This window comes from Taeniopygia guttata, chromosome 1 (assembly GCF_048771995.1).
Source record: "Taeniopygia guttata chromosome 1, bTaeGut7.mat, whole genome shotgun sequence".
NCBI classification, from domain to species: domain Eukaryota; kingdom Metazoa; phylum Chordata; class Aves; order Passeriformes; family Estrildidae; genus Taeniopygia; species Taeniopygia guttata.
The window spans coordinates 76,632,433-76,658,781 of NC_133024.1; the positions used below are offsets into that span (position 1 = coordinate 76,632,433).

The 26,349-nt window shown below is 36.4% G+C and overlaps 1 protein-coding gene across 13 annotated transcripts in view; it reads right to left on the reverse strand.

The window, feature by feature from the left end:
• The window catches only part of DOCK9 (dedicator of cytokinesis 9), a 113,184-nt gene that overhangs the window by 59,961 nt on the left and 26,874 nt on the right, over positions 1-26,349 (reverse strand). For 11 of the 13 annotated variants that reach the window (XM_072931442.1, XM_030276440.4, XM_030276497.4 and 8 more), the window contains exons 2-6: positions 14,815-14,931; positions 7,086-7,175; positions 5,281-5,363; positions 4,197-4,266; positions 121-216 (exon numbers count right to left, since the gene is read on the reverse strand). In XM_072931442.1, the coding sequence (XP_072787543.1) occupies positions 121-216; positions 4,197-4,266; positions 5,281-5,363; positions 7,086-7,175; positions 14,815-14,931 (456 nt within the window). Of the gene's footprint in view, positions 1-120; positions 217-4,196; positions 4,267-5,280; positions 5,364-7,085; positions 7,176-14,814; positions 14,932-22,771; positions 23,074-26,349 lie in introns of those variants that run through there. The other 2 variants (XM_030276487.4, XM_030276431.4) reach the window with 1 other exon arrangement.

The window sequence follows — 26,349 nt, forward strand, 5'->3', positions numbered from 1 at the left end:
CTCTTTTAATACAATTTTTTTAGAACTAAACCACATACCACAAATTGACCTCTCCAAGGCACAGGGATATTCAGTATCAGTGTTCAGGTTTTTGTTATAAGTAAGATATTTAAAACTTACTCTCATTGTCACACTGATTGCACTGTTCATGTTGCCTTTGTAAAGCCATCCTTGTTTTGTTATTCCACCCTTCTGAGACCCAAGAGATGCTGCGTCCTGGAAAGTAAGAAAGGAATACAGAGAAAGGAAGAAAGAAAAAAAAGAAGAAAAAAGAAAAGGTAAAGGTTTGCATCACAGCCCATGTAGTATTTATCAATAGTTTCAGAAGTCATTTTAGAAGTCAGAAAAACTATGGACATAACATAATGGTAATAATGTACTATGAGTCCCTGCTGAAATTCTATAGCTTTTCCATTATTTTATTTAAAGACCTGAGATGAGATTGACCTCATCTAACTTTTGCTATGCAATCTGGCCACTTCTACAGGCTTTATCTACAGCCAACAGGATGATCCAGCCTATAGATCGCTACATGTTAGTCAAGACAAATCCCAATGAAACACAGGGGAATGAGCAAACAGTCAAAACTTATAACAGCCAAAACTTAAAACATTTGCTTACATTTACCTTGCAACCTTTTCCACAGAGTGAAAGAATTTTCACCAATTTCTATTGCCAAAAAGAACAATGCAAACACATGCTTCTGCAAAACTTCAACCAAGATTCCTCAAACCATTTTGCTTTACATACAGTACTTCAAAGACATTACTTTCTTAAGAATTTACAGAGAAGTAATTCTTGAATTGGGTCTGCCCTTTTACAGATCAGAATCAAAGCTTTGCAGAGAGAACAAGACTGAACTTGGCAGCGATGGCAAGTTCACAAACAGCAGATCCAATGCAAGCATCACACATCACACCCACTGCCTGTACCCCACATCCATCTGCCAGGGGAGGGAACTGAATGAATGCATCAAAAATCTTAGCATGTTAACAATTACCAAAAAGCAGCATTTTGCTATCAAAACAGATCAAAAAGACAGATTTATAACTGCCACAGAATAAATATTAAATCACCAGTTCCAAGTAATCTTTTAGAGTACTACGAAGCTGATGTTACCATGGTTTCCAGTTGATGTAGCCCATTTTGAAACAAAACTATTAATGAATTAGACATGTAGGAGGATTTTCATCCACCTAGAGGAGAAATACTCCTGGTAATTTTTTTTACTGAAATATTCAGACTTAACTGAGCAGCCAGCTGCAAACAAAATCACAAAACATCCTTGAATACCTCAAGTACTTTTTTTCATTCCTTCTCTCTGCTGTTAAGAAAACATGCAACAAAAACTGATTATATACGGGGGAGAGAGTCACTAGTTCAACAACTGAACATTAAACCAAATCTTGGAATAACATGAATTTGTTTCTGGAACTGAATCAAGGAACATTCTGTAAAATGTTACTAGATAATTTATTTACAGATTATTTAGTCTGTCTAGCTTGCATACTCATAAGCATATGCACATGTGAACTTCAAAAATCTATGAACAGAAGGCAAAAGATGCATCAATCTGACCTTTTAAAATTTGTAGTCAGCTTGGTACTATTGAAGTTAGGCCCAGTAAGGATGACATAGTCATCAACTACCGGAGCATCTGATATAATGGCCCAAAGGCATAGACCAGAAATACTCAGTAAATTTTCATGTGCCCCAAAGAGTCTCACTGTCCAAGCAATACAGTTATCATTTTTCCATATTTTCAAGTCACTGTTGTTCTATTACCAAGATAATTATTTTTCCTGTACAAGAATAAAGATACAGATACAACTTAAAATACTGGGTTTCCAAACATGACTCTATGACTCTTCACCTCCCCTGCTGTGAGTTATCCCCAAGGAAAGGGGGATACCTTTACAAGTGTAAGGCCATGAGTAGGTGATGAGTTATTGCCAAAACCTGGCACAAAACAACCAATGCTTTTCTGTAATTACACAAACCATGCATTGGATCACCTCATACCACTAACATTCCTTAATTACCTGAGTTAACAAAAATTAAGATTTAGCTCTATTAACATTCCCGTTCCCAGTCTCTGAGGTGCACAATTTCCCAACTCTGTTGAGCTGCATGCTGGTTTGTAGCAATAAAACTGAGCATCATGTGGGCCTCTCTAGTTACACCATTTCTTCTGTCAGGCAGAATTCCCGCCTACAGAGCCAAAAAGCTACTGAATCTTTCCAGCTGACCATCTGCTAATACAAAGGAATCCAGGATCCACTTGTTAACACACGACTCTCACACTGAGAACATACTTCCTGTTTCCAACTGGTAAGGTAATTTCCTCACTTTTATCATTACTGCTGCATACTGTGCTGCACTTTTTAAAGTGATCTTCCCACAAACTTGGCTTCAAAGTCTGTTTCAACAAAAACAATCCCGTATCTTGATCTCATAACGGATGGAAAAATTCCATTTGCAGACATCAACCTGATGGCCAGATAGCCTGAATTGGTTTTGGATAGGTAATTTTTTCCTTTCTAGTGATGCAGGATTAATCTAATATCTATCTGTTTTTTCTCCAATTTTTAATCACTTCTAGCTTTTTGTTTTCTATCATACTCTTAATAAATCAGCTTTCTTCAAACACAAACAAAAGCAAAGCAAAATGACCAAACAACTTTCAATCTAAGGGTTGCATCTGTGCTTTTTGGCACAGAAAGTTATTAATGTCTGAAAGAAACACCTCTGGCATTAAGTCTTCCCTTGATGAAAGAATTTATGGTCCCCCCACTCTATTGTCCCACTAAGTTCCATTTTCCTCCTAGCATGCCTTTTTCGTGTGTTTATTTTCCAAGTTCCTCAAAGAGCAGCAGGCCTCTCCTCCAGTGATTGTACTTCTGAAAGAAATACTCTGTTTCTGCTTGTTCTTACAGGACACAGGAGTCCTCTCTACCCACGTTTCCTAATAAAACACATACTACCTGCTAATAGCCAAATTATAGTTTTCCAGTGTTTAACTAATTCTATCCATAATGTATTTCCTGGTAAGAATTATAGTCAATTATACATCCATTTAATTGCTTAGTGTTCAACTCACTGTTTTCTAATACACTTCTGTTGTCAGAAATACTATCACAGTAAATAATGCAAAGTCTTTTAAATGTTAGTAGAATAGTAATCATAATTATTCCCATCCTACAAATAGGAAGCTTTGGACATAGATGCATAAAGTTATTTGTCCAAATATCACAGTGTAGATTAATAGCAGTGCTGGATAAACGTCAGCCTGGGACTCTCTGCTTGGGAATCTATCTACTCAGCTGAATTCTGCAAACAACTTCTTCACATTTAATCCTCTCATTTCATATGCAGCAGTTCTGAATACCAGGAATTTAGAAGCAAAGTAACTGCCAAGAGTAAAAACCACAAAAAAGAAAAATTATTTTATTTTAATTCTTGTTTGATATATAAGAGTTCAAGTAACTGTAAGAAAAGGTAACAGTGGCATTTAAAAACGTGTTTTGAAATAGGGTGTGGTAAAAAATAAATGAATCACAAAAATAACAGAGGCAGTTGCCTAAAAAAAAGTCTTTGGCATTTAAAATATACTTGAAAATTGCTTGATGCTATACATCTCTCCTTTCCCTAAGTCAAGGACACAAGAGAAAATATCTAGAAATTTTAGTCAATTTTTAAAGCCTTTGTTTCCATGACAGCTCTTCAAGTCGTATCCTCTACTCAACTTTGTGATGAATTTATTTTAGCTCCCTCTGTATGCTATACTGTCATGCATGCTGAAGTGTGTGTGCTGTCGCTGTTCTGGAACAGATTCACCTATGATTTTACTCAGTTCCATGATTAAACTGCAGGAAACACTTCTCTCTGGAAACCTGCCCACACAGACACAGTATAAAACAGATTTTATGACAGCTGAAGGATTGTATGTCACCAAGTACTAAAACTTCAATTTTATTATCTGCCAAAACTTTTTCTAGCTCACCTGACAGATCTCCGGAGAGCAAGGTTATTTGAAGGGAGACAGGTAAAATAACTGATTTGCTTCCCAATAAGGAGTTTCAAGCTAATCTCTGTTTTCATGTACTGACATCAACATTTAACCAAATTCACAACTTCTACATACCCAACATTCTTTAATGAAAACAAGAGAAAGTAAGAAATTGCTATTATCTCACCTCATCTTTATCTGCTTCTTCATCCACTTCATATAAATGAACAGGAAGTTTGTCTGGCTTTGTCCCTTTACTACAAAAGAAAAAGCTTCCGAAGTACTAGGAATTTTTGGATTAGTTACATATTTTATTGATGCAAAAATTAAGACGTTCTAGTCTTACTAAAGAGGAAAAAGCACAAGAATAACTATGTAAAAGCATGTATTGTTCATTAATTCTATTTCTTAGAAAGCAATTTTCCTCATTTGTACATCTGGCAGCCATGTTCCTTTTGTTCTGTTTGTTACTGTGCTAATGTGTAACTGAAGAGAACCAATGCCTTCTCATTCACTGTACTCCTAATATCTTATCATAAGAATTCATACCTGCAGCCACTGCCTCCTTGTAGGATGATGCATTTTTTAAATTCCTATTGTGGTTTCTGTTCAGGGCAAGTGAAAACCAGATACTGACTTGTACAAAACCTGTGAACAGATTAGAACTCTCCAGAGGGCAAGGTAACTATTTCTTAGCTGATAAATGCAGGAGAGAAGTTAGGGAAGACATAAATCTTCCAGAGCTGGGGTACTCAGAGTATTTGGCTACTCTCAGACATTCTGAATTAAGATTCTAATCTCTATACTCTTTCGACAAAATTTTGAAAAAGTGGAAAAACATTTCTCTAGCAGATGGTTTAGAAAGTTTGTAACAGATGTCGGTTAGGCTTGTACTTTGAATCATCCTTGCGAAAACCTGCTCCAACCATCAGTTAGGTTCTATTCCCCAAGATCTTAAAGGGAGTTCCAAAGGCTGCCTTTGAAGTGATGAAAACAGGATATTACCATTTTAGGTTCATCTAAACATCAGCCTGTTTTAGTTATCATACTTAAAGTCACATTGTCAGTGATACAATGTCTTGTAAGGCAATGTTATTACAGTACCTTCCCAGAAAATTATTTAACATATTACACATTCAAGCTCATCAATTCCATCCAAAAAGCCTTATCATCTCTACTGACTATTAAAGATGGATATAGCATACTTAGTGCAAAGTTCCTTCACAATTTCAATTTATCATACCACTAAACAAACTAAATAACATACTTACTTTGGAAGCTGTCGAAACTCTCCTGAGTAATCTTCATATCTATAGTTAACAATATGCCAGTCTGAATTGTAGGTTTTGATGCACTGTTTAAATGAAAACCAAGTGTCAATATTAATTGGAAGAGGATTAAAGGAATTCAATAAGACACAGCACAAGAATATCCCTTAAGATATGTCTGTTTATGAACTATTATGGTTACATATCAATATCTGAAAATTCTGTACACTTCCTTTCTTTTGCAATAGTCTAATGCAATGCAGCTTTTTGGAATAAGTTATATGCTTCAATGGAATTTTATAATCTGCTACACATATATTTAATAAAAACAGAAAATTATGAATGCACTCAACATCTGGATTAAGCATCTTCAGTCATCCAAAAAGTTAAACCAGCATTTTGCTGCAGCTGAAAACATGGCCAAGACTTTAGAAAACTCAGCTGAAGATGAAAACATGACTGAGCTCTTAGACAATGCAGCACAAAAACAGACACCTTATTAAAACAGAATATTCAATTGTGCACATAGTGATACAGAAAGCCAAAAATATCTTTTCCTGAATTTATACTTCCAGTGCAATTAAATTAATACTTAAATTTAAACTGGATGCTTGCAGTGGTTGAAAAGCAATTATGTTATTAAGTTCTGATCTAGATCACAGGAAATACCATTTTACTCCACCCGTATTGTTACAACCTAAAAGTACTGATTTATCTTGGCTTTGAACAAAGTAACATAAAACTGACAAAATCTGTTGACAGAAGCCATTCCATACAAAATTTTATGTTACACAATAAACCTACATATACACAAACACAGCATCCAATAAATTGTAAATATTTTCTTTCTATTTCAAAACACAAGTTTCATACTTGCCAAGCAATTGTTACAGCATAAACTCATTAAACTCCATGAATTACCTCTAACACTCCTCCCTCCTCTTGTCTAACCTCTTCAAATTTATCTCAGAAATGTTTAGGTTAGGTATTAAGAGTATTTATCAGTATGGACACATCACTTTGATGTAGATTCAGCTATGTGGAGTTCCTTCAGTTTTATTAGAGTTACAACAGACATTTACTTGTTTCAGATGTTAAAATATCAGTCTAAAGCATATCAGTAGAAAACCAGTAGAGATAATACAAAAGAAAGGGAAAACAATTGAACCTTTAATTCCTTAAATGCTTCAACAAGACAATAAATGAAGAACAACCACACAAAACCAAAGGAATGCCAAGCTAAGCAAATACTTCTGAGAAACTTTAGGGTTGAGAATGTTTCTACTACATATAGCATACAAGTTGAACAGTCATAATGAATTTTGGCCTCCACAAGTGTTACAGTTCTGGATACCTCTGTTCCAGTAATCTGTACAAGATTATTATGAACAAAGGAAGAATGGCTGGTGTGACACACTTTATCAGAAAAAACAAGCCACAATGATTAATTCCAGATTTATTGTAGATCCAATATTATGTATTGAAATCACCCACATTCATCTGGAAAAGCCACAAGCATAATGAAGTGGAGGAGAGCCATCTGCAAAAGCCAATGACACAAACAAAATAATTAAAAGCTATCCTGCAAAACTTCTTTTCCAGCCACCAATGAAAAAATACTGGGTTTTAATACTGGGTTTCCCTGGTAATTTTGCCTTGAAATAATTGACAAGTAAGTGGCAATAAATATTTAATTCTTCTTCCAGGGCTTATTTCTCTGTTTGTTTTAAATGGTAAATCAAGGAGAAGAAAAACAAGTCAGGTGTAATATTGTTATTACACATAGTCACATGCAACTTCAGTATTACCTCAGTTACAAACAGGCTCTGAGCTGCTTTCTCTGCATTTTCAGGAACTGTTGAACGAATGTATCGACTCTGCCGCTGCAGTAATGCTGTCTGATAAACAACAAAAGCAATTAACGAAGCTTGCAATTAAAGGGAAGATAACACATTATGGCCACACTCAGTTACACCACGACAATGAGGAAAAGCTCAGCAGAAAACATCCTATGAATATGATGTTTCAGAATAGCCAATTAGTGAGAATTTACTTTCATTCAAGCAATGTGTTCCTTCTTTCACAATAAGGGCGAGATTGGAATCAGTGAGAAATAGATGCCATAGGACAGTTTTTTCCACTATATTGTCAACATGGGGAAGAAAATACTAGAAAAAAATAATTCCACCATGACAGCATAGCTCAAAAATTTTGAAGACAGACATTAAGGTAGTGTTATTACTACATATAAAAACTATTATTCAAGGAAGATAAGAAAACCACACCAAAACAAAAGCGTAATTCAACTGCAGATCTCAAGTGATCAAAAATGAGACTAGCACGGTTTAACTGCAGGCTTAGACAGAAGGTGTAGGTCACTGAAGTAGATATACACTTCAGCCTACCAAGTCAGAACTTATTCCTATCCTATGCCAGAACTCAGAGAGGCACAGGAAGGTGAAGTTCTGCTTCTCAGATCTGTGTTGAAGTAAGCCTTAGGATACTTTACATTTGTAAAGAAAAAAAGATGAAAACTTAACAAAATCTTCTGGACCACAAATGAAAATAACCACTCAGCATTAGAAGTTGTATTTGCACTATGTGGAAACAAATTTCATAGCTTAGGCCATCAAAGGTAAACAAGAGATTTTACACAGCCAGGGCCTGGAAGGGGGTTGTGGGTCCCTCACCCATTATTTACAGGACTCCACAGATCCAGGAAGGATCAGATAAAAATGTGACAAGAAAAATCTCCATGTGTTATGTTGAAAAATAAAGGGTGAATAAGTACATTACCTTAACTTATCTCTGTTGAGATAAGCTAAGGTAATGTACTTACCTTAACTTATCTCTGGTCTGATCCATAAGATGATTATCTTGCTCATAACCAAAGCCTCACTCCATTAACTGGGGAGGGTATTTAAGTAAGAACATTCAATTACAGTAAAGATTGAAAGAGAAAAAAGAATCCCATAGTCATGGTCAACTCATTAATCTAGTCTAGAGCACTAAAAGTGACAATGCTAACTTCTTGGGTGGGAGAGGTGGGGAGGTATTAAAAACAAATACCAGAAACCCCAAAATATTTCATGGGACCAATAAACCAATAAAACTACAGTTAAAAAACAAAAAACCAACCTGCAACAAGATATGCATTTATAGGCTAACAGCTTCTAAAAATGAAGTTGTTTTAATTCTAGAAATATCTTCAAACCATATTAAGTATTTGTTTTAACAAGCTATCGAAATAAAAACTTCTATTAAGAGTAGTAAACTTCCTTAAGACCAGAATTTCTAGATACTATTCAAATGAAATAGTCTAATATTTGATGAGAAATTATTTATAGTTTATATAATCTATAAATATTACAAGCAGTATTTACATGTATTCTACAAGCATACAGTTTTACTGTGCTTTCCTAAAAAAATATTATTTTAAGAAAAAACAGAGACCAAGGTGGCATCTTACCAGGCACTTTTCATGGGAAACCCCTGAACTCATCAATCAAATGTTAACATTGCAGCATAATTTGGTAAAATTGAATTTGTTGAATGTACTTTTAAAACATCTGCTGCTGTTACCCTGCTACACAACTATCAATACAATATTAAGGGCTTTTTTTTCTAGTTGTTCACACATAACAAGATTTTTATCTTAGTACTGTATCAATATCAATGATAAAACAGAAGAATTTGGCTTGTCAATTTTGTTCATATTAGTAATTTTCTTAATGCATCTGCCTCCTTCTCAACACATCCATCAACTGCAGTAGTGCATCAAAGAGCCAGGAAATGTAATGAGTGAGGCACTGCAATTTAGAGCAATTTTTATCCTAAAAATAAATACTCAAGCAGCACCATGATATTTTAAAAGCAAGCATGCACATAAATACACATTTATATTCCAAAAGAAAAATTAGGAAAAGAAGGATTATCTTCTCAAAAAACTCTCTTCACAACTACATTGGCTGGACTGTTTTGTCGAAATGAAACTCTTCAACTCTCTGGGTTTGAGTGATCATTTGATTTATGGCAGCATCAGAAACTACAAAGTGTTTGTCTCATGCTCTCAAAGAAAATTAAAAAAACCCATTCAATTACTCTGCTGTCAAAACTAAGGAAGGTCACTTTTAAAACAAGCCAGGACTCACACACACTTACTGAGGCACACAGTGAACAGACTTTTACTGACAGAACTTTCTGACCGAGTCACAGGGATTTAGGATACGTTGAGGTCTCAGAATAGAGAACAGCAGCAAGAACTGTTTCACCAAGTCAGCCAAGGAGTCCTCACTACCTGAAACCTGATGGAATATGGACAGTGCACCTGTCCACAAGGAGTGCAGACTGCAATTGATGTTCTTTCTGTCCCAAGGCTGTGTTTGCCTGTGAGACTGTTACCACAGAGACTCATACTCCAGATGCAGAGACAGAAAGTGTTCTAAAAGACTCAGTGGAAGAGATGGCAAGCTGTGAGACCCTACCCTTAAAACAACCATGTATCAGAAGTGACTTAACCTTTGCATGGGCAAGTGTCAGATCCTTTGTATGGGAAGCGTCAGAACCTGTATTAGAAAGTAATTTCCAAACTAAATCGATTTAGAATTGTTGGCTAAAGACTTAAAGAAAAACACCAAATAGATTTTAAAGAGAAAAAGTAAAAGAAAAATTACTTTGAACATTTCAAAATTAGTTATTTGACTGGTTTAATTTGTGTTCTCTAAAATAAGGACATCACTTGGACATTTTTGGTTTTCCTCTACTGAAAATGTGCCTTTTCATAGAATGACCTGGATTTAGTTTTATTTCTGCAAAGTTGGCACAGTATCTATTTTCAGAAGTACTTAACTCGCATTAAATAAAAGCTGAGAGCTTTAAGTGAAAGTGTGTTAAATCCAAATGGCTCAGATCCAGAAATAACAAAGGTGAAATGATGTCTAAGCTAAAGCACCAAACTACCTTCAAAATAAGGCTGCAATAACTTTGCAAAGACAAATTTAACATGGGTAGGAATGTACCCACGTTTTATTTCCTACAAGCAAATTTAGCCTCCATTTGCATTATTTGACAGGACAAAGGGGAATGGATTCAAAAGGAAACAAAGCAGTTTAGATGAGATATTACAAAAAAGTTCTTTACTGTGAGGGTAATGAGGTACTGGAACAGGTTGCCCAGAGAAGCTGTGGATGCTCCATCCCTGGAGATGTTCCAGGCCAGGTTGGAAAGGCTCTGAGAAAACTGGTCTAGTGGAAGGTATTCCTGCCCATTCCAGGGGGTCAGAACAAGATGAACTTTAAGGTTGCTTCCAACCCAAATCCTTGTATCGTTCTATGATTTCCTTTAAAATTTGAGGTAGTGCTCAAAAGTTAGGTATTTTGAAAGAAAAAAAAAAGGTATTTAGATAAAAGGTGACTAATTGCCAAGTACACACTATTACTGTTTTGAGTTAAGTTTTCTTTAAATAATTTACCCATTGTACAATTAACATAAACATCACCAATTTTGCAGTCATTGAGCATATGACTTTAACATGACCACCACCACCATAAAGGTGGTCTGTTTTAAACTAGTGCTATTCGGTTAGGAAGCCATTCCACTATCGAGCAAATTACTGAGATTCAGGTGAGAAATTTACAAGCCATGAAGAGGCACAAACTCGGATACAAGAGTATCCAATGGATATAGTACTTTACTGTTACAAAGGAGATGGCTCTTTCCACCAAGAGGCTAGAAGAGGGATAGCCTTTAAAAACTGGCAGCATTGTTGTGACTGAGAGAAGCAAGAACATTAGGAGAGATGCTCCAAAGGGAGGCAGAAAGTTGGTCCTATCATCATAATTAAGAAACACATTGTATAGGCATCATAACGAAAAAGAAGACAAAAATGCAGCAAAAATTGAACAGATTACAAAGCATGAAGAAAGTTTAGAGACCCCACTTACTAAGAATGAAAGTACATTCAGTGATGCCAACAGCAAAACATGTCTCCAAACACAGCACGTCTGCCCCTACACATTTGTTGAGAACAAGGTAGGGAGTATAACTTGGAAAATGAATTCAGTGCAGAAAACTCAGAGCCTGAGCTTGTGAAAAGCAGCTGAAACAATCTTCAAGTGGTAAATTTTAAAAGACCCAACATATGGAGATGAAGCTGCTGATTAGGAACTCTTCTGCAAACTACAGAAAAGCAAATCTTGCTATTATTTAAATATAATAGCATGAAGGAAAAAAAACAACTTGAAAGAAAAAATTATAAGCCTACTTTTTTTTTTAGTTGAAGCTCTGCACAAGGCAGAACAGAAATCATGTGCTTATGAAAAGTAAATGAACTGCTATCAAACATATATAAAAAGAGAGAAAACAGGTTTCACAACCTCAGATAACCACATTTGGGACAATGGCAAATGCAGTTAAGTGGAAATCTGGACAGGTTCCTGTAACTAGATAGCTGGCTAAAGAATAATCCTTCAAACTGTATGAGTTTTCCAAGACTGGAGCATTTCTGCTCAAATATTTCTTTGGTAGTGATTTGAGCATAGAGCTGCTTCAGACAGCATGTTTAGACAACAGTCATACCTGAACAGAAAAAGTTATTTTCCCCCTTTGTGTTGGTTTTTTCCCTCTCTTTCCCTCACTAGACAATTTTAATCTAGAGGAAGAGAAAAAGAGAGGAAAGCTATATGTGATCCAAAAAAAAGCCAGTTGCTGTGCTCTTTAATTTCTGATATGGACAAAAATTAATTGATGCTCCTTTAATACTAGATTCTCACACCTAATAAATTAACTTTACGTTATCTAACTGCATTACCTGAAAAAAATTCAAGTCAAGCACAAATATTTCTTTCCAATTTCTCTCTAAATAATTTAAACTTTAACATAAATTCAATGGTGGTATCATCAATGGTGCTTCTTTGAAAACATGCAGCTTCTTCTGTAATCTTCCAAAAATTCTAAGTGATATCTAGTACTGCAAGCCAGGTATTTTCTGTGCCATTTTAAGTGCTAGTTTTAGGACCATGCTGGATACAATAGCTTTATTCTTAATGTCATTATAAATTAACACTGCTGGGCTTCCTTTCCAGTCAAGGGTTTTTACATTGTAATCAATTTAACCTAAGTGTGAGGAAGAACTTTGTAAAGATAAAAACTGAATGCTCCAAAAGGAAATAGCCTGAACAGGTTTCTAGACAATGGTAGGCGTTTCCACTTATAAACAGTCTTAAGTGTGTTTATAGGTAGTCCTAAATGCTCTAACTCACTATTTTAAATTTTTCTTGACGGGGATGAGGCCAATATCAAACATTTGAGCCATGGCCTACCCAAGAGCTGCTCATACACTGAGTGACAGCTACAAGATAGAGGAATTAAAAAAATACATGCGAAGCTGAATGGCAAACACAGAAAATATGCCTTAATGGTTTTTTTAATTAGTCAAATGATACTGGGAACTATATAATGACTAGTGATTTCAAACCTGTAAATACAGCTAGAGAAAACTGAACAGGGTTAAAAGGTTTAACTTTCAAATAAAAATAATAAGTACTTAAGAGTTTTCTGTTCTCTGACTTGGGAAAATTTCCTTAATACATTGAATGACAGATTTAAATGCTTTGTGTTGTTGAAAACAAGCTAGACAGATCAAAGTAGTGCAGAAGACTCATGTGTACAACAAAAATATTTGGAATTAGTTTGTGCCAGCAAGTCTTGAAAGGAAATAAAAGGTTGGTAATACAGTTGGATAGTACAAACTAGTCTTCACATAAATCATGTATAAAATGGACTCTGCCAAAACTGGGGAAACCCAGAAAATTTTTTCAGATATTACACTGATGAGGGATAAAGAAACAGAAAAACTGACTATAGTCCAAAACTGCGACTAATTGAAGGAAATCTTCCAATGTAATACGATGTAAAAGGCACTCTTTAATGCCTACCTTGATGAAAATCTGACCACAGAATCCAAAGAAAAGATGACAAAAGCCATTACAATTTATGACAAAATTCAGTCATTCCTTTTGAAGCATGAGACTGAGAGCTGTGGACTAGTTTCATTCATACAGGCCTGAGACAAGAACAGCAGGAGGTCACTAGAAATAGCAGTTAAACACTTCAGCCCTACCCCTAGACTGCTCAGACAAAATTAATGAGGATATTCTTAATGGGTTTGCTTCTTCTCCATTGATAATTCAGAGCTATGCACCGGAATGACCCTGGTAAGTGAACTAGTCAATCAGATAAGAGCACACCTAGCAGAAGTAACCTGGATTCCTCTTGATCTGTGACACTGAAGAGACACACTACAGAAGGGGATTTTGGCGGTGTAGCCTACCCATGTTTTTCAGTCCTGAAGCCAATACCTGGTGTATCATCTTGAGAGATTCCATATTTGAACACTTGTCTCAGTACAGCATCCTTTTCAAGAAGGCTTACTTCCATCCTGTAAACTTCCATGTGTGGCTATGAACTCGTGAAGCCAAAACTCCTCTCTAAATAACTATAGCTTCCCAAAACTCAAATATTTTAGCTGAGAGTAGGAAGACTACAAGTAGAGTTATTTGTGTCAGAATCAAAGAAAAAAAAGCCCCCAGACTGTATTAAAGAGAGTTCAGCTGCATTCAGGTAAACACTCTAATAGGTCGAAGAAAATTCATTACAAATTCAAGATGCAATTTATAGGACCATAGATGTCCTTCTGTAGAAATATACCAACTCATCATCCACTTTCCCCACAGTAAACAAACTCAGTTTCAACTACTTGGTTGAATAAAATTAATTTACAGACTGATCAGATGTCTGCATACTTTTCAAATAGACATTTTGATTGCAGGTATGGGCATGTGGACAAGAGACTTTCCTCACTATTTACTCCAACTCCAGTCTCTAAGATGCTTGGTAGTTATCCCAACTAGATCTACAAGATTTTTTAAATGGTGTAGTGAAATAAACTATTTATTTAGATAAACATCATCATTTTAAAAAATAAAATGAGATTATCACAAAGGTTGGTTAAGTCTGGCTTAATCAAGTCAGAAGCTCTGTTATGTAAGGGGTATTTTTCTAGATTACAGTTTTGGCTGGGACAATGCAGCTAAGAGTAGCAGACTGCATTTGAACAGGTTCATGTCCTTCACTATTAAGAATGGGGGAAAAAAACAGTTTAAGAATTACAGAAAGCAGATGCTTTTTTAAAACAGTCATCACAAAATTTCCTACATTGGAAAGGGAGGGGGAATACCTACAAGTGACTGATCATCTACATCAAAAGGCAGTAAAATTGTTGAGTTGCAAAAGTAGATCTTATGGCCAGATGAGGAAATTATGCTATTTCTTCTGTACTCAAAAGAATAAATAAAGCAGGGTAATGGGACTCACAGGAAAGATTTTGTGCAGATTTTTGGAGCTAAAGAGAGTTAAGAAACAAAGAAATAGGAAGTTGTCACCTCATGGCTCCTACTACTAAAAACCTGTGGTAAAAAAAGAAACCAGCCCCAAACAAACAAAAAACCACCACAATGAAAACAGAGTGGATTAAATTACCTGGAAGTCATCATAAGGGAACAGTAGCATCTCACGTAGAGGATCATTCAAAATCTGTGTTTTTCTCTGAACAATGACATTTTCGTAGTCTATTGGTTCTATAAGTTTTGGTTTTGCCTACAGGAAAAAAGAAAAAATCAAAATAAATTCAGGTATATTGAGGGAATATTACAATTGTTGACTTATTCTAGAAGTTACTCTTTAAAATATTGGCAGGATTACACTGCATCTACACCAAAAACATACAGTATTCAAAATGCAGACTTTGTCATATTACACCATATGGGGAAGTGCAAGTGACAAAGACAAGCATGCTGATTGCCTCAGAACTAGTTCACAAAATCCAGTAAGCCAGAGCTTATTAGCATAATCACATATTCATTCTCACTGCAAAAAAATTATAAAAAAATGACTAGTCTCTTATGTTGATGGCTACCTTTGCTTGATACAGCCCAGAAAGCTGTGATCTGGGTTTAACAGAAATGAAAACAACCTTAGCTCAAAGACTGAGCTGTGTTTTAATTCAGCAGTAACCTGCAGCAGGGGCAGGCTAATTGACATTCATCCTTCTATTTTTTTTCAAAATTCCCATAGGTCATCTACTTCCCTCTTAATTGCACAAGCAGCTTTCCTCAGTAACTGTGCATTGATTCCACATTAAAGCCCCTTTCCGCAGATGAGGCATTACAGCTGTCCCTGCACAATCAGACAGAGAAAAACCTTCACCCTGCTAAGCACTCTATTAAGTGGTCAGATGGCAAAGCAGGTTTAGACAGAGCTCAGAAGAAGGCAGCTCTGCCTTGGAGTGTGCAAACTAATGCAAAGATGGGGTTACAATCTAGCTTGAATTTTCTGCAACTAAAATTCAGCATCACAGTAACAGACATTTTTTTTTTTTTTTTTAATAAGAAACAGTTGCAAGAGACTTTACAAATTATACTTTCTCAAGATCGGGGTACTAATTTACAGGTAAGGTATATTAAAGATAATTGTAGCAGCAAGACCAGCTTCTGTCATCATTATAGGTAAAATGACAAGACAAGCTTTATACATTGTTTTGTATAACTCATGACAATAACCTTCTAAATTCTAATTGTCCTGCACAGAACAAATATCTCTATCAGTAACTGCTGTTCATCACTAGTATATTAATAATATTCCTGAGAAACCCTACAGGTGTTTTCTTCATCCAAAAGTAAATCGAATCAATTTGTTTGTCAAGGAATTAGGAAAGCTTTGGTTAGAGAAAGTTACCAAACTTTTCAGGCTTAGTTCACAAGCTATTTGAGATTCCCTCATGTGTATCACACAGTAGTTTTATTGGCAAGAAAAATGTGGGAACATAATAATGCATAACAGCTGAAGAGGCAAAAAAAGCAAAGTCTGGAAAAATCTACCAAAAATTATGAACAAAATGCAGCTTTGTTAAGAAAAATAGCTAGCATTAACAACCACACAGGAAGGATTTACCAGAAGTTCATTAGCTATGTAAGAACATATTCAGCATAGGGCAATACTTCTAAGAGCCATGATTATTATGTTGCATTTGACATCTTTCTGCTCAGATGAGATGGAGAAGGGCTGTTCAGTTCAGTCCATATTGCACTCTGACACATTTGGAGAGCTTATCACCTGAACCCCAGCTACTGCCTCATCTTCTCCTGTCATTCATGAACATGAGTTATAACAAAGCCAAGAACTAATGTCAGTGTCCATCAGAAAAGGCTTAAGTTCATGTTCATGCACCTATCTGTAGCTGAAATGGTTGGACAATTTCACTCAGAAAAGCATAAGGCAAACACAACCTAAAAAAAGATTACATTTTCTCTAATGTACTAATTTACACAAAATATTTTGGTTGCAAGTTTGCATTTGAGTATTCAGAGTGCTGCAGTGAATCCCAAGCTAATGAAATTATGTGCTCCACACTTCTTAACACCTTGTCCACCCAACTATTTGAAACATTTCCTACATTCTGACAAAATTACCCCTTCACAAAATTTCAGATTGAGCAACCTCACTCCAATGGACTGTCATAACCAGTTCTGATTCCAAATAAACTACAGTAACTTCACCTCTTCCAACTCTTCACTAAGGCAGTAATTGTCCAATACAAATTTTCTTCCTTAAGCACAGAGACAGATATAACAGAATACAAAGAGCATTTCAAACTTTACTGGTCTATAAATGAAGTACAAGGCAACACATCAGCCAGAAAATAAAACACCCTTTGTTCCTTTCTCTCACTTTCAGTGTAACAGGTCTCTCTCTACCTATCCAGGCAAGCACGATGTCCATACACTCTTTCTTAAGTAAAAGAAAGGTTTAGAGACTACTAGAGTAACATGGCCCAGTCACTCCTTTTGGTCAAGTTTGCCTTTCCCATGTGACCACTCCTTCTCAAGAGTTTGTCATGAGAAGTTATACACAACATGCTGTGGTGACAGGTTGGTTTGAGAGTGGTGCAAAATGACTGAGCTTTAGGAGAAACCAAAATAAATAGTGCAAATTAAGGTATGCCTAAAAAATGACCAGCAGAGTAGGACCATTTGATTTGTCTATACAGCCTCTGTAATTAGCTGAAAAGGTCTGGCTTCACAATTGGCTTAAAGCAATTAAAAGCAGGGCTGACACCAGAAGGACCCTTCCCCTCTCTCGTGGCATGTTTCTGAGACTTCTCACACTTCTCACATAGGCAACTGAGCTAGAGCTTTTGGGACAGATTAGGAGGTAATCTAGCTTGAGAGAATTCCTTCCAACCAGGGGCCTTCCAGTCAGATTGTGTCTGAAATGCTGATCAGATGGCTGTGTGACCACTTGTGGCAATCTGGGGAGCTTTTCAAAGGAAAGAATAAACACTTGTTTGGTCAATATCGTCAGAAAGCTCCCACAGCAGGACACCTACTACCTGAACTAGCAAGTGACAGCCCCAGTTCCACAGCCTGGTAGCCAGGGAAAGCTGTCATCTCCAATGGGTAATGGATTTTTACAAGGTGCTGTACATGATCAGCACTCTCATCCACTTCTCCCTGGTGCTGCAGAGCTATGTCCATCCTCCTGTTAATTCTCTTGGGAAGGTGACAGGTGAAGACTGGAAGAAAGCTAGTTCTGGCTTCTCTCATTTCACCCACAAAACCAAAGGAAAATGATTACTTGTAGAGTTGTGTTTACACTGTATATCCCCTTATAACGGTTTGTCCCTCCATATCCCCTCTTTGTATCTGTTTGGTTCATCCCAACTTTCCCATCAGTACCTGTATGTCCATCAAACCCCAACCCATCCCCCTGTCTCCTCACAGGGGATGTGTCCATCACCTGGTGACCCTTCCCCTTTGTCCAGATCCTTCTGGCAGGTTCACCAGGTACCTGGACCCTGGCTGGGACTCCTCCCCCAGCCCCTCCTCAGTGGTCACTCTGAGGCCTTGCCCCCCGAGAGCCGCTCCCATGTCCTTCCCCCTTTGGCTGTTCGGTTTTCCCCACCCCGCTATATCTGGCTGCTCTGGGCAGGACCCTCCCTCTCTTGCTCTGGATGTCCTTCGGGGTCAGATGTGCCCTGGGATCTCTCTAGGCCCTCATTAAACTTTGGAACTAATCCTGAGGGAGAGCGCCTCTTTCCTTTGATTGTGGGACCAGCTCGTCTTTGGACCCCTTCTCCAAGCCCCCCGGGATCCAAGGAGAAGTTCCTTCCCTCTGCCCGACTCGCCCCACTGCCCAGCTGGCCGGGCTCCACAGGGGATCTGTCCCCGTGGATTCGAGGGGGAGACACAGCAATTACTTTTTAAAAAATACAACTAAAATTATTTTGTGGGCATGCAAACACACACACACACACACACTTGTCTAGCACAGCCAATTCAAAACCCAAAAATGCAGCTTTAAAAATCATCCAATTAATTGCAAATGCCCCTCTTTGCCCTGTAGTCACAAAACTGCTTACCACAACTATAAAATACATGAAAAGGAATTTTAAAAGAATATAAGCTTTGCTTACATTCGTTTGCATGCTGTAAACACAAGATTAAAAAGAAAAATCCTCCCTCATGAGACGTTTTTAAAGAATCTAAAGTTCACTGGAGTTGAGGTCTTAAATACAGACTTTTCCTATTTAATCAGTGAGGTACTTGATTTGCAGAAATATCATTTATGTAAAAATTAATGAAGAATTTGCTTCCTGGGTTTCTCCTAAATGTTACTCATTTCTTTCTTTCTTAGTCATTTGTCAGATTCAAAAGGAAGAGGATGTTTTATCAGTTTGGACCAGATACGAAAAAGAAAACAATAAACAACACACTGATACTGGCATTCAGCCAGATATAAAACAGCAAAAGGAAGCAGATTCTCTCTCAGGCTCTTTTACATTTCGTGTAATATAAAATAAAATATGATGGGTTGTATTGTTAAATTGTTAAATTCGATTGTTAAATACGATTTATGGACCAGCAGACACAGATAAAACTCAGCCCAGCTAAAACTGCAACATCAAGTTTATAGGCACTAAAAGTCAGTCTTTACGAGGCTTAACTTTTCCTATTAATCTGCAGCCAACAACATTTTTATTTCTGTAATCTAGGAAAATGCCAAGAGCATAGGCGTTCATGGCTGGTCTCAAGCCAGCCAATGCTATATTTTTGAAAGATAAAAGAGCAAATTTTCAGCCATACCACTTTGGGTTTTTCCTGAGTATTATAAGCATGGAAACTTATCAGAAGTAGAAAATATTTCAAAACAGCAGTCATAACACCCACACAGCAAGCATTTTAATCTGTCAGAATACAGTATATATATTTGGACAAGCAGTGTCAAAATTCATCAGATAAAATAAATTTTAAGCTAAGAGTTCAATAATTACCTACATTACACTTTACAGGAAAAAAAGACCCACAGGACATGTTTTCCTTGCATGCTTAAATTGGGACAATTGTTCTTGTCCAATTCCCTTCTCAGAAAACAATAGATGGTAAGGCTAAGCACACTGAATATTGTTACCCTCCTGCTACAAAACATGATTATCTTATAAAAACATGTTTGGCTTATACACCTGCAAATTAACAAGTTCCCATAAGGAGTAAAATGGAGCTACAGGCACTAGAGGGAAGCAGCATATAAATAGATTAATAGGTACTATGTATGTCTTAATAGCGGCCTGAGGAAAGCCACTGTGGACATACAGTAAAATTATTTCATACTAAACATGGGTAACAGCTCCATATATCTTACTGTCCCATAATAAACATAAAATAAATTGCCCAGCTTGAGGTTTTAAAAATTAATTCAAGAAATTACTTGTATCCTAGAGCTTACTTTTAACTGTTACATTTTATACTGCCAGCAAGTTTCCAAGTGGAAAGATGACCTCCAAAAGATCCAACTTCCCAGAAACATCATCTGTTTTGATAAGCAGTTACTACTTGACTATCAAAATGCAGCTGGACAGCAGGCATGCTGATCCAGTAACTTCTACAATAGCCAGCACAACAGCAGCTCATCCCAAGCAGGGTTTAGAGGCACCACCTGGAAAATCTAAATGCTTTTTCCACGGGCTCTTGTTGCTTGTTAACCTCAAGAGCAAAGTTATGACACAATGTAATTCAAATCACAGGGACACAAAAGAGCACACATACTGACATACTGGCACTTAAAGCAGCAGATGACTCTTTCTGTGAACCCACCCACCTATTCAGGAAAAGTTACTTCAGGCACAGCAGTCAATCAAATAACATTATTTCAATAACACATAGGATGCTTCCAGTTATAGATACCCAGTTCCCTCAATATTCCAACAGACTCTCATGAACTACATTAAAAAAAAAAAAATGAACATGATCTAAATTAATATGACATAAAAACCTGTTACTTCCTGACAGCTGAGTCTATCTCATCTTTATAAAGAATACCTAAATTGAATGCTAAGCCAATCACATCATATTTGCACAGAAGGAATACATCCACACTTGAAAGAATATTTTAGACAATAGTACATAAGAAGTATAACTAGAGTAAACCAGAAGCCTACTGTTTCATACACTTTTCAGGATTGCTATCTAATGTAATTCCCAGGTTTTTAACCCAGAAAACAAGAAATTCTGCTGTTTAGATTTTGTTACAGCAACTAGCAACTTTGTCAGTCTCAGTTATTACCTCACTGCACCCTGCACCAGTGACAGGGTACCTACTTTCACTGTGCCAGTAAAAATTTACTGCAACATCACAGCCCAGTGAAATAAAAATGGACCCAAATGTCAATGTCAAATGAAACATATCACCCTACTTTTTGCTTTGTGTCTGGCAGCACACTTGCAGCAGGTTACTTGCACCACTTCATCTAGCCTTTCCCAATAGCTAGACAAAAGAGATCTACAATTATGCTATATATACACTTGTATATATATATATAAACAGATTAGGAACAAAATAGTAACTGAAATGACAGTGAAGACATGTTTAATGTGACCTATGCACAACCTAAATGTTCTTCCCTTTAAATATTGATGTTTGTGTTGAATGTATGCACTTTATCCAAAAATGAAAAAATGAGTGCAAACTCTGGAGGTGTATTATTCCATGGACATTAAATTAAGCAGTATTTGAAAAATTATAAGTAGGTACTTAAATGGTGATAAATAAACACTGTACTGTTTTATACTTTTTTCTTCTTAAATAAGTACATGTGCCTTGCTGATTAGCTGCAGTACTTCAAGTATCTGCAGAAACATTAATATCCTCTCTGAGTATTCATGGGGGAATAAAAACAATTCTAAATAAAGTTAAACATTCCAAAGGCAGGAAAGCACACAGAAGATTAGCTCATATTGTACTGATGAAAATCTGGACCAGAAATCAGAACACACCCATCCAAAAAAAACCCACATTCTACTAACAACTCTCTGAATAGAACAAAACCAAAAAAACCCAGTGACAAGGAAAAGAAAGTTTGTCTTACTAGCACACATGTGAGCTTTCAGTTATATACAGTAACAATTTCCAAAAAGTTATAGATGAATATTACTAAATACAGATGGGCAAAATGTTTTAGTTCAATTCCTAAAGACATAGTGTGAAGCTCAAATAAGAGGGAGGGGGGATGCTATAATTTGAGGATCACCCCACTAACTTTAACTACAGGCAGACAAATAAAGAGAGGACTGCATCAGCAACAGCAATTAAGCATGAAATAATACTAAATACAGTTGAAATGTTAGTAAGAACTATTGAAGTACTTCTTTCTACTGATATGTAAGTACTAGTTTACCAATTCTCTTCTGAAGAGAGTTGGTGGATTCATTATAGTTCTTGTTCTCTATGTTCTCTTGCTATATTATTAAAGTTCCAGCAGAACTAAGTGTCTAGTAGTGTTTCAGACAAAATAGTTCTTATTTGACTGTTTTCCCCACATACAGAAAATTTCCCTTTTCCTTCACTGGAAACTATTTTAAAACTTTAAATTCCTCAATAATGTGCATTGAAAGAATTGAAAAATAAGTCCTTTAACAGGCAGATAGATACTTTAACAGAAGTAGTCATTAATTATTTAGATAGTTCTTTGATCATTTAAGTAAAATTTAACTGTTACACACACACACTTTAGGAAGTTCAAAGATACATTCATTGGAAGATATGCTGGGCAATTAAAAAACAGACATGCTAGAAAGAGTTTTAAAGCATATGCAGTTTTCATTCTAGGTTCAAAGAGCTGTATAAACATGCTAGACAGAAGAGACTGAAAAGCAGTTAGTTTGAAAGCCAAATTCCAAAGTCACACTCAAAGAGAACGAAAGATTTGGTAAACCAGAACAGCAAAAACCAATTAAAAAGAGAATCAAATCTAAATCTTAAATGCAAATTATTCACAAATAAGAATGCTTGAACTTCTCACCAGCAGCAGATGAAGAAGTTTGTCACTGACAGAGAGAACTGGAATTATTAAAGGGAAGAGACAGCTTGTTTAAAGAATTCTTACCAGCATAACCACAGGACTCTCCGCTTGCACTTCAGAAGGACCTGCATCCCTGCCCTTCTGTGGAGATTCTATAGTAAGCTCTTTCTTAGGATTTCTGTTTGTTCTTGCCTGCATTCTTTCATTGAAAATACAGACAGCAGCAAAACTGGAGGCTTTCTGGCATCAAAGTAATCCACATGCCAGTGATTCAGTGAAAACAAAAGCTTTTTCCCTGGCACAAGCAGCACAAAGTACAAACTAGTCTAACTTCTCAGCTGCAGTTTGCTAAATCTGTTATGGTGGGAATGCATGACAGACAAAGGCCAGCCCCTAAACATGCTGTATTCCTCTGAGGAAGGAAAAAAAAAAAAAAAAAAAAAAAAAGGTGGATCCATTTAACGCCTTAAGGTTATGAGCCAAACACAAAAGAGAATGTGCATATCTAAAATTACTACACAAAACAAGCTGAGTCTTTTACAGCATGTATAAAATCAAGACTTCAATAATTCAAAAATATTTTTAGTGTAAGAATTAGTCATTTATTGACAACTGTGTCTTCCTAGAAGTACAAAGCCCTAAGTATTGTGCTTTTTAAATGTTTTTGCATTAATGTCACTTACTCAGGTGCTACCAACAATCCACCAAGGACACTCTACCTGAGCAGATAGACTGCTCTTTTTTGGGGGTCAAGTGGGAATGACTTTTTATCTTAGTGCTAAATCTGTACTAAAAGTTTCACTTAATACCAAATTGCCTTCACAGTAAAAAACCCACATACTCTACAAAGAAACTAACTCAAAATAAAATACAAAAAACTTAACTCTTCAACTACCAGTATCCCTCTGCCTTTTTCCTCTCTTCAGCCAGTTAGCTCACTCCTGTATTGCACATTATTTGTGCTCATTCCTTACTCCTCACAACCCTTCAACACTGTAGGTGTCCATGACTGATCAGCATCCAAAAACACAGAGAAGACAATGCAACAAAATCTTCAAACATTTTGAGATAAGACACTTGGGAGAACCTTCTGCAGCCATGAAGAACAGCCAGCCAACACCTGCTGCCTTTGGCCAGTACAAAACCCTGCAGGGTGTCAGCCTTGTCTTGTGAACAGTTTGCAGAAGTGTCTCTTGGCTTCAAGATATTCAGGCTACAACAGCGCTCAGTGGTTGCTCTCTTCATTCCAGTCCTTAATTACAACATAAACTCAATCACAGAATCACAAGGTTGGAAGAGACCTTCAAGATCATTGAGTCCAACCCACGCCCTAACACCTCAACTAAACCATGGCACTGAGTGCCACACCCAGTCTATTTTTAAACACTTCCCGGAATGGTGACTCCACCACCTTCCCAGGCAGGTGACAAGTCATGCTTCAACTTTGCTTTTTTAACCCAACCCACTCTCTTACCATACCACTACTTACAGCCACTGTTCAGCACACACATACAATAGCAAAATAAGAAACAACAATTTTATTGGAATAATTTCTGTGCAATTACAAAGGAATTTTGTACACAACCCAGCTGACATTTTTGGAAATTTTTAAGATTTGACTATCCCAACATCCCCACACACTGCTTTTAGCTAAATTCTTCCTGGGGAAAAGAAAAAGTGAATGGTGATTAGCAGTTTCTCCAGGTTTTGAGAGAAATATTTTGATTTTCCCTTTGTTTCTTTTCAGCACTAATGAGTTGCAACCTCCAAGTTCACAAACCTCAGTAGCTGCATTTACCAAGCAAAAATACATCTGAGAGAAAAGTCAACTCCCCAGGGAAACACATCCTTATTTTAGACTCTGTCTACTAAGGAACCAGACAGCTATGGAAACTAAGCCATCACCTTCATTCAATTCTCAGTTCTCTTGGGACAGTTCTTTATCTCAGTTCAATATACCTCACATCCTAAATTTAACTTGGCATTAAATTTTATCTATTCTCTAATAGAAGAGAAAGTGACCTTAAACTGCAGAAAGCAGATGAAGTTGTGGAGAAGCAGAACTATCCTACTTTATTGCTGGTATTTTTAAGAAGGCACAGGTTTCTTATTCCTCAGACCTAACGTAAGACGTTGATCTCCCTTTCTCTTCCTCTTCTCTCCACTCTCACACTTGTGTAACATAATCCTATCTCAGCCTGCACTCATGAAATTGAGTCTGAACAAGTCTGAAATTGAGTCCACAATGCAACTACATTTCTAAAGAGTGGACTGAAAAAATAATAACATTTTAGTGCAGACAATAATGATTATGTTTCTGACTTTTCCTCTAGGAAATACAAGTTCAATCCATGTACTTTTTAAGCTGCCTCTCATATACTGAGAAACCAAACTCCAGAAAACAGTAATTTATGAAGCTTCATTAAGAGTTAAGAAGGAAACCAGCAGTTTAGTCAAATTTACAAAACAGATCTTCCTGTGTAAAGCAAGGTACACAATAGTTCAAGAACATTTAGTTACACTTTTTATTTTGCACCAGCCCCCTTTGTTTTCAGAGAACGGAAGCACAGAACAGCTTAGACTAAATTACACCATTACTTGAGGATGCAGCTGCCAAACAGGAATTTGTTTCATTGAGATGGCCTGCAATTATACTTAACTGCAACCAGAAATGCACAACCTAATTATGCAAAAGGCATTTGTGAACACTCATACTAATAAAGACTTAAAAATTTTATATATTGTAAGTAGTATTTCTTCTGCTTAATTTAACAAAGGATTTTTCTTCTAAATGGCAACATTACTTTACCCTGGTCAAGTACTTCGCCTGAATGCATCTGGATTACATTAATTCAGTATAAATGTGATTTTCTTTTCCTGCCATTCTTCCTATTCTTCTCAAAATGTGATGAGGCACAAAAAGAAAGCCAACAGGCTAACATTTTTCTAACATCAGTTTAAAGATATAGAAGCTGTTTTTCCTTATGAATGACTCATGTAATTTCTAGCTTGCCTTTCACTCAGATATACTGTTGGAAGAGGTTCTTTCATTTAACAAAAACAGAAGTGTGAGGCAATACCTCTGGAACCGTATCCTGCATGAAATAGACAGTAACTGCCAAACTGATGTGTTCTTCCAACATTTATTTTCTGTTAAGGACTTAGTGATTACCTCAAGAACTTAATTAATTTAAAAATACTCAGGGGGGAAACAAACAAACACAGCAAAAATATCAAAGCAAACCAAACAAACAAAATCCCAAGAGATATTGTTTATCCAGGCATCACACAGTCAAAATATTTAAGCTACTTTATTAGTGTATTGAAACAATTTACCAATAACACAGTAAAATTCAAAAAGTGAAAGATGAAAACCAGAACTTTAAGACATGATGAAACTTTTATCATCTTGTTACATGACATGTAGTTTTAACCTCCTTAACTGCAATTTTTTAAAAAGCAGCAAAAAAATAGTACTCAATTTGTTGCATCAGTCAGTTAGTTACCTCAATAATGATCAACAGAAAATCCAGGAATATAGTGCACACACAAAAAATGGCACTGTACAAAAACTGACTGCATTTCCAACATGGCTCTCAAAACTACAGGAAATTACTAGACCTATCTCCAAAATAATTCACATTATAATGGAAACAATGCAA